Consider the following 13,137-nt stretch of genomic DNA (forward strand, 5'->3'; position numbering starts at 1 on the left):
CCCTGGGATTTCACTCTGTGCACCCTCAGTATTCTCAGATTCCGATTCTCTTCCACTGCACACAGACAGTTCACCTACAGAAATAAATTCCATTTCCTTTTAGTGTTAGAAGATATACCTAAAACTGAATATTTGACACATTCATGAGACTTCCTCCATCCATGAGGAGTGTCAGTGTCTCGAGCTAGAACTGGGCCTTTGAATATTGAACATAAACAGATTTTTTACTGTCTCCGTCATCTATTAATTGTGCCTTAACAGCCTTTCTTACAATGTGTTTACATTTCAGCAACAATTCAGAAACGCTTGAAGAAAGAAAAGAAGGCAAAGAGAAAATTGCAAGAAGCTTTGGAATTTGAATCTAAGAGGAGAGAACAAGTGGAACAGGCGCTTAAACAGGCCACATCAGGTGACGGTCTCAGGATGTTAAATGGTAATGTCTTAGTTGGCCTTTCACAGTCAGCTTAAAATGATGTTTAATTGAGTGGAGGAAAAAAAATAAGATGATGCACAGAGCAAATTCCAGAATGAAAACTCACAATTCTTTCCTGAAATAATAAAAAATCTATTTCAGGCCATGTGCTCTGGGTCATGAATTAAAAAAATTATTAAGTCTGCAAGTAGAGAAACAGACAGAGCAGTTTACACAGAGATGACAAGAAATGCTGAATATATTACAGAGAAATCTGTTACAGTGCCAGCTAAGACAATGTGAAATTTGGTTCCTATAAGGTTCTCTGAACTCTTCTCTCCCAGCAGATTCATTTTTAGAACTGCTGAGCTTCATTTTAAAAGCCATTTGGCTGAAGTTTGCTCAGCCTCAGGACCTATTAAGTTTGTTAAATATGTATCAGCTTTCAGAGCTGACTGGGTTTTGAATACTTCCCAAATATTCTTTTGAGACAAAAGCAAATCAGTTCATCTCCTACACAGTGATTATGTTCTGAATACTGGGAGGATTTGCCTCTCCTGCTTAAGATGGTTCTGGCCAAAGTTTAGAGCTTTGCTTTGAATCTTTAAGACTGAACCTAGTTAAGTGTTAATTAATTTCAGGTTCTGTATCTAAGGTTTAGTCTGTGCATCCCTACCCTGAAGTCTCTGCAGAGGCTCAGGAATCAGAGGGATGTTCAGGCTCTGCTGTGTTTGTGTGTCCTGTGGTCTGTCTGTTAATTTGTGCTGCCTGCTTTGGGCACTGCTAGAGCCTGCAACCAAAAACTGCCCAGACTGCTGAGTGACAATGCTGACTGTAGTTTGTGTGGGGTTCTCAGCTGTGAGGGCTGCCCACACTGTTCTTTAGAGTCAGGGCAAGGCTGTCTCTGTGAGCTGGCACCTCACTCTGTGGTGGACTGCGAGCTGTGATTTATCTGGAGCACCCAAGAGACAGAAACTCAGTAGGAGAGCAGGATCTTTCAGAGCCATCCTCATCTGCTGGGGTTTCCAGCCCAGCACATCCCTGTGAGCAGGGCCTGGCTGGTGTTCCTGGAGCCCTGACAGTGCCCGGGGCTGATCCAGGTGTGGATTTACAGCCGCAGTCGCACCACGATGGGGGACAGGGACCCAGGGCAGAGTGGGTGGACAGAGCCAGCAGAAACCTTTTCCTCCTCTGGATCAGACAAATGCCCACATTGGATCCACAGTCAGAGCCAGCACCTTGAGATGAATGTCAGAAAACAGCCAAAATCCTGATGTGCTGTAAGGTCATTCACCCAGGTTGTGCCACTGCAGGGACTCCTGGTGGCCTAGTGGTTAGCATGCGGGACTCTCACCGCTGCAACCCAAGTTCAATTCCCAGTCCCTCCCGGGCAGATGGAACCCGTTAGCCCTGTGAGGCCATCCATCTATGAGAAGGACACTCTAAACAAACCTACGTCCTGAGGACCTCACTGCCATTGTCCAAGCTTGCTTGGCCCCGGCAGATGAACCTTAGGATTAAAGGGTGGGCTCAGTTCAGCGCAGGCTGTGTCTCACCTAAAAAATCCATTGCGCAGGCTGGAAAGGTAAAAGACCTTTCCCCAAATCTTCATTCGCGAAGATGGGCCACTGCAGGGAAGCACCTGCTGCTCACACACCAGTCAGGAGCACCCAGCAGTTCTGGAGCCACAAATCCAGGGATGCCAACGTGCCATCAGTGTGATTAACACACCTTTACATCTGCTGGTGTGGGCCTGGCTGTAACAGTTTGATTTGCAGGCACACTCAGGTAGTCATATATGTGTTAGTGCCTGCAAGAGGCTGATATTTACATGCTAATCTGATTGCACATGCAAATCAGGTAGCTCATTAGCATCTTAATCCACAATTTAATTGCAGGTACAATTTTATGACAACAAAATGTGAAGGGCTATTCTGAGTATTTTTGATTTAACTCTGACGGTCTGTCTCATTTAACAGATGCTGTTATTAGTTACAGATGACTTTGTCATTTTTTGTATATACAACATGAACTCTGAAGGGTTTGAAAAGAAAGAACCTTTTCAGACTGATAGATCAGTGCCCTGGACTTTCCTTCAAAACAGGAATCTGAGTAAGGGAAACCCTATGGAATAGCAGTCACTTGCAATTTTATAAGAAAAAATTGTATATATGTGAAAATATTACTTTTTAATCATATATTTTTATATAGCTATGTATGCATACATGACCTATACTTCATTTACTCATATATTATTAAGATATTACCCTCCTGTGTAAGGACTTTGTAAGGACTCTGCTTGACACAGAGCTCTGGTACTGTGGGGTGACCAGCAAAATGTCACCTGTGACAGATACTGACGCTCCAACTAAAGGGATCTGCAAAAGCAACAGTGCAGTTATTCTCTATTTGAGAAAGCCCAGGACAGGCTTTTGCACAGAAAACCTCCCAAACTGTACACACAGTTCCCTTTCAGGTGTGGGTTTTTCCTTGCTGTGATTTCTAAGTGCTGTATTATAAGGGAAGCAGATGTTTCTCCAGGATTCGAGGTGCCGTGGATTCAAATCACATACCCTTCATGCTAATCCTTGTTGGCACAAGGTGGATAATGGCATCTGTTATCCTAACACCCTGGGGTGTTGGAGCCCCCGCCCCCCCCCCCAGGACTGTGCAGACAGAAGTATTATCAATATGAAATTAAGTAGTTCCAAAGTGAGTATCGTTAGGAGACTCCTTCTCAACTTGGAGGAAAGGTCACAGTCCTCTTTGGAACGCTCTTCTTAGAAATCAGGGAATATTTCACACAGTATGACAGATGTGGTTTTGGTTTGGGTGGTAACACGTGCTTACACAGCCTGAGCTGAGGCTTTAAATGCAATTTGCACAGCCCTTATCTGTAACGTGCACTCACACAAACTGATACACACATATACACAAAACTGTTGCCTGGCACTGGCTGTATTCTTAAATTCTTTAATTTGAAGGTATTTGGCTGTATAGGAGAGTCAATGTATTTTAATATTAAGCAGTTTAATTTTGACTTCTATTTTTCATATGTCAGATGCCCTCATTCTCCAAGAGGCTTTTACAGACATATTAATACCACGTGTTGGTTATTATCTGATCGTCAGACAAATGTGAAGCACATTAAAAATAATTCACTGTGAGACCAGCAATGTTTGCACATTTTGGAAACAATTTACTACTGAAAATTCTATGAGGACCAAATGTTTTATGCAAGACCTTGTAACTTAGAGATCACCCTAGTTTGCTATAAATATTTTTCTAAAGATGCATGAGAGAGGGGCAAAGGGGAATGCATTAATCTTCAGTCTCACATCTTTCAGATGCTGGAATCCCAGATATGGAAATAGAACACAACGGAACCCAACATGACAGTGCAGCAATGCAAGGTGCAGTATGTACCACAGTCCTTCACCTACCTGGTTTTTGTGAGCCACAGTAAAAATTAAATGTGTTGCAGAATAGTTTTTTAATCTGTTTTTCTGCTGTAAGATAAATGTGAATTATACAACTTCAGTTTGCTTTCCTGTTTGATATAGAAAACTGTGGAAGATCAGTACTTAACAAGACCAGAAATCAACTTTGTTTAAGTACAGGTGTGAGAACCTCATATTTATCTATCAGATATATATGCTCTTAGTTCAAAAGGGGGGTTATATTTGATATGTCTTTTTAAAATACTTTACCTGTCATCCTTACCAACCTATCAAGATCACAGGTGTTTTCAAAAAATATATGAAGTGCAGATGAAGAAAGAAAGCCATGTTCACATTCTAAGTTAACCAGTGCTCCTTTTTCCTCACTGTTCAGCACCAACATGCACCGTCTGAGTGCTTCCCAAAGAGTAATAAATGTGTCATGGTGTAAGGAGTTGTGTCATCATCCTTTGGGGGAGCTGAGCTATAAAGTCCTAAGGGATATTCCCAGTACCATTGGAAGCCTGTTTGAGCCACACAGTCACCTGTGATAAAATTTAATCTGAGCAATTACTGAAATTCTGTAACTTTGGAGAAAGTCCAGTTTGTAGAGTTGCTTTTCTGTAAAACCAGCCTTTTTCTCCCTTCAGTGCTGTGCCATATTCTTTCCAGACCATTCAGTTCTGTGCTGGCTGCTGCCTCTTTCAATATATCTGCTTGTTCTAAGAGCAATTCCACCCTTTCTACCATGTAATGGTAATGTGCAAAAATACCGTGCTGAGGTAACTAAAGACAGTCCCTTCTGTGCAGACAGAAGAAGGGCTGCAGTGCAGTTACAGACACAGACCTCACTTAAGCATTTCTCAACTGGTGAAGGCTTGACTTCACATACCTCTGGTGTGCATCTGTCGTCCATCTGTCATCCACACAGGAAAGCTTTCAAATATTTTTACTGTTGTCTCTTTTTTGTGATTTGAGATTCATATGCTCTGTATTACAGAGAAGGAGAATCACAGCTTTAGTGTAATGCCTATATATACATATAACATATGTGTGTGTATATATATATGTACACAGATGATTAGAGTTGTGCTCTAAATTTTGCAATTGGAAAATTGCTGCTGCCAGAAATAGTCTAAATGTTGGATAAGCAGTTGGGACACATGTGTTTAAATTTGACAGGCAAAATGTTCCTGTTTCTGCTCTGTTCATGATACCTGCTGGAATGAGTGCTCAGTGCTCTTCCAAAACAATTCTGAGAGTCAAAGGTACATCTGGGCAGACTCTTGTAAAGAAAAGAAAGGTAATTTCAGTTTTCAGTTGAAGAAAAAAAATTACACTTGGCTCAAATGTGTTTTCACATCAAAAATGATTACAAATACTGTGAGGAAAGTGATGCATAGCCAATTCCAACAACCATTTACTTAAAGGAATTAAGAGAACTCTCTTATATTACCTTTAGTAGTTTATTAATACACAGGAAAATGTTGTGATTTTACCATTTTTATTTCAGGTTGTTTAAGGGGATTTTTTTTTCCCCTTTTCTTTTAATCTGATCCCAACAACATCATTCTTTAGCTGTAACAGGCTTTGGCTCATGAAGTGTTTGTTCAGGTTAAAAGCCTGGCCAGAGGGACAGCTGTGTATCCACAGTGTTCAGTGTCTGTGGGCTCAGTGCATGACCTGTGCAGTGGGAACTGCAGCCCTGTCCCATGTCCCTCCACAGCAAAGCCTCCCTTCCCTTCCTTTCCCACCACAGGGACTGGCAACTCCAGTGGTCTGACCTCTCTGCTCATATGGAAATGTGGGAGCTGCTGAGCCAGTTGGTCACTACACATCTCAGCTGATAAAAAGGTTTCTGAAGAGCTCTCGGTAGAGCTTGTTTAGATTTCAAAGTGTTTCTGTCCTGTAGCACCATCTCTTTCATTTTTTTTTTTTAATGCTGATACTGTAATAACTTTTTATTCTCTTTCCCTTTGATTCCCATTTGTGTTCCTGACAGCTACGATTGCACTGCCAGCTTTAACAATTCGAGCACACTCCCTCCTTGCCCCGTCATTTGCCACCTTTGTTTTTTGGGCCCTGGGAGGAGGAAGGGTCAAAACACATGTCCCTAATACAAAGCTGTTTCCAAGCTTCCAAAATCTCTCTCTATTGCACAGAAAAAGGCTTTAGCATCAATGCAGACCTTTCTTTTTCTGTTGTCAATAGCTCTGCTGGACAGAAATCTATCATTCACACGGTGCCTTTCCTTTGAAATTCAATTAGTTCCACTGCCAGTATCTCCTTAAGACGGTTTAAAGGAAAATTACAGAACTACTGCACAGCCACCTTTCACAGTGATTAAGTCATATCATATTTTATGCTCATTTCTTAAAATGATTTTATTAACACAAGCTGTTCATGTACTGCATTTCTGATCTGCATTATAAATCTTTTCCATTTAGTTGACTCATTTTCTCTCTGCTTTGTATATTAATTGAACGGAAATTTCACACAGATGAGACTTGAAACTTTTCTGTACTTTACGGTTTAATACCTCCATCCTGAATATACTGAATCTTCTAGTTCAGAACTTGATCTGGGAGGTTTTTAGCTGACAGAAGAGAACAGCAATAGTTGCAGTGGTCATGAAACTCCTGCAGAATAGGAGCGGGTGATGAGCACACAGACACCCTCCTGCTCCCCTTGCATCGCTCACTCGTGGGCCAGCACGATAGTGCATCAAGCATTTTATCAACCAGTCTCCCTTTCACATAAAATAAACATACTGGGTGTCATTAAGTGCACCTTCAGATCAATGATTTTTGCAAATGACATTCAAGTACCATTCGAGTAGTGCATTTTTGCTGATAAAAGCAAATTAAATTAGCACAACTACAAGTGTGCTGATAAAAACTAAAACCGAACAGCAGCACCATTAGCTAACAAAGTAATATTTTCTCTTTACTGCTTTCTGCCATTTAGTTATTATCCTATTGGAAATCTAATTATAATCCTTTTACTCCCTAGTCAAACTTCACAGTTTTTGCAAGCTTAGCACTGACAAGTGATTTCATTACATTTGATTGCCCGCGCCCAGATTGACTTAACTTCACTCCGAGACCTAAAAGCCCTCTCAGTTTCTCAGATTCCCTGTTTGCACATTACAGCAACAGCTCCTTTAATTAATTAGCATGAACAGCAGTAACATGAACTGCTGAACAGAAAATAACATCATTTTATGATCGCAGGGAGACTTCTCCTTTTGCATGTTTATACCTTAGTTAACTTTTGTGTTACGATATTTCATTGTTAGGGGATATTGGAACAATCAGCAGAGCAATGTTAGCTTAAAATCTTAAAAATTAGATGTTACTGTAATACTTGATGATAACAATTTACAAAAAAATAAAATCCTCTGCATTTCAAGAAGGAGGCAGCAGCACAGGCAGGCAGGTGAGGTGAGAACATGGTTCACTGTACCTGCAACAGGAGATGACCCAGGGCAGGTGCTGCTGCTGCTTTTGTTTGTGAAATAATCTGGCAGAGATTTGGCATAAAACCTCTCAGTTACTAAAAAGTGAGTAACTTTTTATATTTGGATTTTTGGAACTTATTTGGGGTTTTATAATGAAGAAAACTGGGCCATATTTTTTCAATATTCTGATCTAACCAGTCAGTTTCTAAATCCAGCCTTCTTTGTTTGAGTCTTGGGCCTTTTCTTCTTCCTCCTGCCCAAGCTGGGCTCTGTCCCTGGTGCATGTCCTGCTCTGGATGCTCTGTGTTATTAAACCCTTAGCAGTTACCTTGTGCAGTGTTTCTAGAAGAACTCTTCTCAAGTTCCTATGCAGCTTCCAGAGTGTGATACCCGTGCACACAGCAGCCAGTGTGGCTGAGAGCTGCTCTTCTGCTCCCCAAGAACAGGGCCCTGTTCAGTGAGGAACCGTGAGGTTCCTGCCCTGGCTAAGTCATTTTAGTCTCAGTGCTGTTTCTCCTTTTGGCACACAGTGTTTTTCGGGGTGTCTCTCTCTGTGTAAGCCTGTACACACAAATACATGAGGGAGGGCGCTGAGATTTTGTGATTTACGTGAGACAGAAGGTGGGTAAAGGTTTCCCCAGGAGACCACTGAGCGTGAAGGTCTGGACCTGTCTGTCCTTAAAAAGGGCTGAAATGTTTATTCAGTAATTCAGTGTCTGTAGGCTTGAATATTTCCTAAGCAGGAACCACTAACCACTGTGTTACCTCCCTGTCTGCTCAAACTGACTGTGGCAATCCAGGATCTGCATGGTCTGTGCTCGGGGAACTTGTCCTTGGCTGTTGTTACTTACTGGAAATCCTGGTTTTAGTACAAGTGTTTTCAGCTCTATTAACATTTATGTGGAAATATTTGACAGGGTAGTCCCAAGCACAAAATAAGTGAGGAAGAAAGCCTAAACCAGCAGGTCTGTGAGTGAACTGCACTGGAGGGTCAGGCAAGGGTCTCCTGCCTGTAGGGAGGAGATGTCCAGGCAGCACTGGCCATCAGAGTGCACATCAGCAGGGGTGGAAGGAGGCCATAGGAAAGTGTGAGGTGTTAAAAGAAAGCAAACCAACCTTGGTTAGTAGTGCTGCAGAAGCACCATTTATTATCCAGGTTTTCCATGGGTCTGGAGGAAGCCATGCCCTGCTCAACGTGTGTTACTTTTTGATGCTCAGTTTGGACAATACTTGCAGATAAAAGGAAGGGAGAAGTTTTACTGGACAACCAATAAGCAGGCAAAGAAGTCGGTTTTCCTGTTGTCATTCAGCTGAGTGACCAGCCCAAATCCATGAGAGCTGGCTGCATGCCAGGTCTTTTTTTTATCGTGGTAGTGAAGGGATCCTTTGCTGTGTTTTGTAATTGCTGTGGCCCTTACCCACTAGCAGAGGCCTGGATGCAGCCTCCTTCCAGGCAGGCAGCACTCCTGTCTGCTGAGAGGGTTAGGGAAAGAGAGTTTTCTGAGGGCTGTGATCCACAGTAGAACCAAACTGTTCTCTCATTTTTTCTTTTTCTTTCTGCAAAATGAGGGACTGGTTCAAACTAATTAGCCCCCGCTTTGCAAGTTAATTTATTGTTATTTCCCATGTGTTGCTGCATCCAGGGCTGGGTTTGGCTCTGATCTAACTGAGGTGCTGTTCACACAGCCTGGCAAGGGTGGAGAGATCAACTCCTGTCCTGTAGGATGCTTGTGGTGATCCAGCCCCTCCAGCAGGAGTTGTGCAAGGGCTCTGAGAGTGCAGAGTCTGGCACAGGGCTGCCTTCTCCCCTTCTCTGGCTACAGAAACTGCCAGGTCCCAGCTCCACCTGCCCTGTTTTCCAGCTGCTCTCCCAGCTCCTCCTCCAGCTCAGTTGGCGAAGTGACATTTCCAGTTTATTATTTCGTCTCTACAACCTGTAGTGCTGGGGTGTATTTTATAATCTGCATGTGTAATTTACAGTTACTGATACAACAAATTTATCCTGGTTTTCTCATTACAAAACAGATCCCAAATTTCCTCCCTTCACCAGTTTACAGTGTGCCACAGTTCCCTGGCAATCCCAGGGTGTAGCTGTGGTGCATTGCTCCCCAGCCTGGACTGGGTTTGCACACCAGCATTGCCAGGGCACACTGGGAGGGTACACAGTTTTGATTTTAAAGTAGTTTTATGGAAATACAGCCGAATTCTCAACTTAAAACAGAGATCTTACAACCAGAGCCTCAAAAAGGATTCAGAAAATTAGGAGATGTTGAATAGGCTGAAAAAAGAAAACAAAATAAACGTGAATAAATATGCAGATGATGATTATTGCCTTTGGATTTCTCTGTTATACACACATTAAAGCCTTGAACGATGATATTGTGGCTAAAAAGAGTGCAAGAGCTGAATGTACCCTGGACTAACAACTCAGGGAAGAGAACGCCATCCTGAGGGAAAATTCCAGTAATTATTAACACAGGCTTTGGCTCACCAAGGAACTCTGAGATCTTTACTTGTCTTACACATCGTGAAGGGGAAAAAAAATCCCTTCTAAATGTCTTGCTTATTAAGCCAGTCATGCACTGCTCTGTAGGCTGTAAAGCAGTGTAACATGCACAGGGGGCTCATAAGCATATTTAGTGTTAGGGAATATCATTTATACAGTTTTTATATTGTCAGTATTACCCCTAGAGAATGAGATTAGGCTTTAAACTACTGTAAATCTACGCTTTTGCTCACCTTTGTATAATTTCGGTTTTTAATAGAAAGAAGCCCACATAAATGAATATTTGATTAAGGGATAAACCTTATAAAAGAATACATTTATTGCACACAGATTTATTCAAATCTTTGCTATATAATACAGTAAAATGCTATAAAATGGTCTGTAGCTTGCAGTCAGCTGCACTGAGGAGATGGTGAATATTCTCCAGAAAAGATTAATTTGACAACATCACATTGTCTTTCCTGTGTAAGTGGGGGCACAGCTGCTCCCAACACGTTAATTCCTCAGAGGTGGTTGCTGTGTGACGTGGTTAATGCCATGGAGTTCAGTTTATTGCACAGCAACAAAAAAGTGTTTTAATTTCTGGAGAATAATTGAGAGCATTGTAAAAAAGGAAATATTTAACTGTGCACTTTCTGTTCACTGATCAATGACATCCCCTGGGTGGCTGCACTGGGCTTGAGCTGTGGCATTTACTTTCTCTCTTACAGGTATTCCAGATACCTCCTTTGAACTTTCCTAGAGGAATAAAGGGAATTGGAAGGAAATATGGAAACCTGTTCTGAAGTTTAGTCAGTCCTTCAGCACTCAGTACCCTCAGTGTCCACCTCTTACCTTAGCTAGAAAAATATTTTTTAAAATATAATAAAAATATCAAGAACAGCCTGCACTGGGAAGGTGTCAAGTGCAGCTTCTTAATGATCACAAGGAGAGAAATTAAAACCAAACCCCACAGTATCCAAAACTTGCATTTCTGCTCACCCCCTCCCCAGGCTTCAGTATTTCCCCCACTAAGTTTAAGACAATAATTTTCATCAGCCAAAGGCTTGAAACTAATTTGAGTCACTTCTTTGGAGGTTCCCATGCTCCCAAACGTTCCTCTGGAGCTGTTATGTCCCTGGCTCTTCCGATCTTTATTTGTGCTTACGTCCAAAAGACATATTAAATCATCTTGGTTTGGAGAGTCTGAGCCTCCTTAAAACCACAAAACATTCAATTACTAATTAGCTGTTTCCTGTTCCTAATGAAGTGAACATGTCGGATTTGGATTAAAATTCAGCTACTGCTCTCCTCTGTTTATGGTTCCAGATGTTTTTGTTTTATCTAGGAGGTTACTTTGACAGCTACTGCTAAATGATAAATCACTCATATTATAGCTGAAATGCATTTTGAAATTGAAATGTGGCAAACTTGGAGATTGCTCCGAGGATCAGTGTCAGTTAGCAGGTCAATACTTCCTCGATCCTTAGGAGTGTTCAGTATTGGCATATGTAAAACAGTAATGGGAGAGATGTCAACATTATACAAAATGCTTCTCCATATTATCATTTTGCTATCATCTTCCAGATCAGTACTTGCAGATTTAGCTGGGTGGATTCATGATTCATTGTATAATGAACAGGAATATGGATTCTTGTTAGCATCAGTTTCTGTGGGCATTTCAATATTTATTTTTTTCTCTGGGCTTAAAGTTGCTTAATGTGAAAAATCACAGTTGATAGGTAATATAAGTAGAAATATATTTATGAAGGAAATAAGTGTTTTTCTACTTCATTCTCTAAATAAAGAAATAGAATTTTAAACGAAACGTGGTGGTTTGTGAATGAAAGAACAGTTTTCTAAGAACAGATCTTGATTTACATTTTCTTAAAGCACTGCAGTTTTGGTTTAACACCCTGTTCCCTGGCAGGTTCTGTGCATGTGATAAGGGTCTGTTGTGAAGCTGGTGCCATGTTACTCGGTCTGTCCTAGGGAGGAAGGCAATCCAACACGGGCTGCCTTCTGGAAAAAAGGAGGAAAATGAGTGTTCAGTTAAAAGCAAAAGCCATAAAGGAAGAAAATCCAAATCAAGGTATTTAGAGCCTGCAGTCGGCAGCTGCTGACTTGGAAAACACCATGAAAAGCAGGGCTGGTGGATCCTGGGCCCAGCTCAGTACCCACACCTGCACCTGAGTTGGGAGGTGACCAGTGCCCTGAGGCAGCTCATTTCTCTGCCAAACATTCATCTCTTGAGGGCTTGGCTGGGTTTTGTCACCCAGTGCCTCCTTTTCTTGTATAAAACATGCTCACATGATGGAGAGTTTATATCATTTATAGATCTGATCATCTGGCTTGAACTAAAAAGAGGTCCACAAAAAAGTGAGGAAGCCACCAAAGTGTCAGTTAATTATAAAATGTTTTAACTGTGTCATTTTTTTTCCCCTCCAGAAAACAGAACATACATCAAACCGACCATCATGTACTGAAGGAACCACCTACTGTTGAAAAATGTATAATGACCACTATCTGAAGACTATATAGTTCCTGAGAAATGTCCCTTCCAACCTTTGATGCCTTCAGTACTGTGTGAGGAACAGGATTTGTAGCATGAAACTTGAAGGACAATTCCAAGCAATTTACTGTTGCTGCATTGAAAAACTGCCGTATTAAGACATCCTGAGACTTTTTACAAGCTTACCATACCAAACCAAGCCTGTTACAACAGATCATTTTTAGGTCCCCGGAGATAGAAAGGAGTTTTAGTATTTTTAAGCACATACAGGAATTATTCCCCCTCCCCAGCCCATCCCAAAAAGAACTTTTTTTTTTTTCCTTAGGAGGTGGCTATTTACTGGATAGCAAAGGCACAATGATTTTAAGCCACACCGGTCCTGCACTGGCTGTACATCAAACAAGTCCAGTTTATCACTGAAACTGTTCAACATGGAGCTGTTTCGACTGTGTTTATAAATTAAGCTTTGTTTACTGAAGCAGATACTCGATATATATTACGTTTTAAAAAGAAATGTGTGTACATTTTTTAAAAGAACGATGTAAAAATTGTCCTTTCATTAGATGACCAATTCAAAAGTGTGAGCTAAACCCTAATAGCTGACGTAATATGAGGATTATAATTGATGCTTTTTTTTTTAATGCTCAGTTCAGCTTGGCTTTTGGTCTTTTAAGATGGAAAAATGAATATGCAGTAGAGTGTTAGATAATGGAAACTTTTAAGTATGGTTTCTCTGTTGTACCATATTAAGTTAAAGTACACATTCTTTGTTAAAAATGTTCTTGCTAAAAATACAGTATTAAAAAGTTTTTTGTTTGACTTTGGAAA

The 13,137-nt window shown here is 41.1% G+C and overlaps 1 protein-coding gene across 5 annotated transcripts in view; it reads left to right on the top strand.

Annotated features, from left to right (window-relative positions):
• The window catches only part of DACH2 (dachshund family transcription factor 2), a 249,301-nt gene extending 236,164 nt beyond the window's left edge, over window positions 1-13,137 (top strand). For 3 of the 5 annotated variants that reach the window (XM_027690399.1, XM_027690401.1, XM_027690402.1), the window contains exons 10-12: window positions 290-433; window positions 3,760-3,825; window positions 12,246-13,137. In XM_027690399.1, coding sequence (XP_027546200.1) covers window positions 290-433; window positions 3,760-3,825; window positions 12,246-12,283 — 248 coding nt within the window. In that variant the 3' untranslated portion in view covers window positions 12,284-13,137. Of the gene's footprint in view, window positions 1-289; window positions 434-3,759; window positions 3,831-12,245 lie in introns of all 5 variants that reach the window. The other 2 variants (XM_027690400.1, XM_027690403.1) reach the window with 2 other exon arrangements.

Source organism: Neopelma chrysocephalum, unplaced genomic scaffold (genome assembly GCF_003984885.1).
Source record: "Neopelma chrysocephalum unplaced genomic scaffold, ASM398488v2 Primary Assembly neopelma1_81, whole genome shotgun sequence".
Lineage (NCBI taxonomy): Eukaryota > Metazoa > Chordata > Aves > Passeriformes > Pipridae > Neopelma > Neopelma chrysocephalum.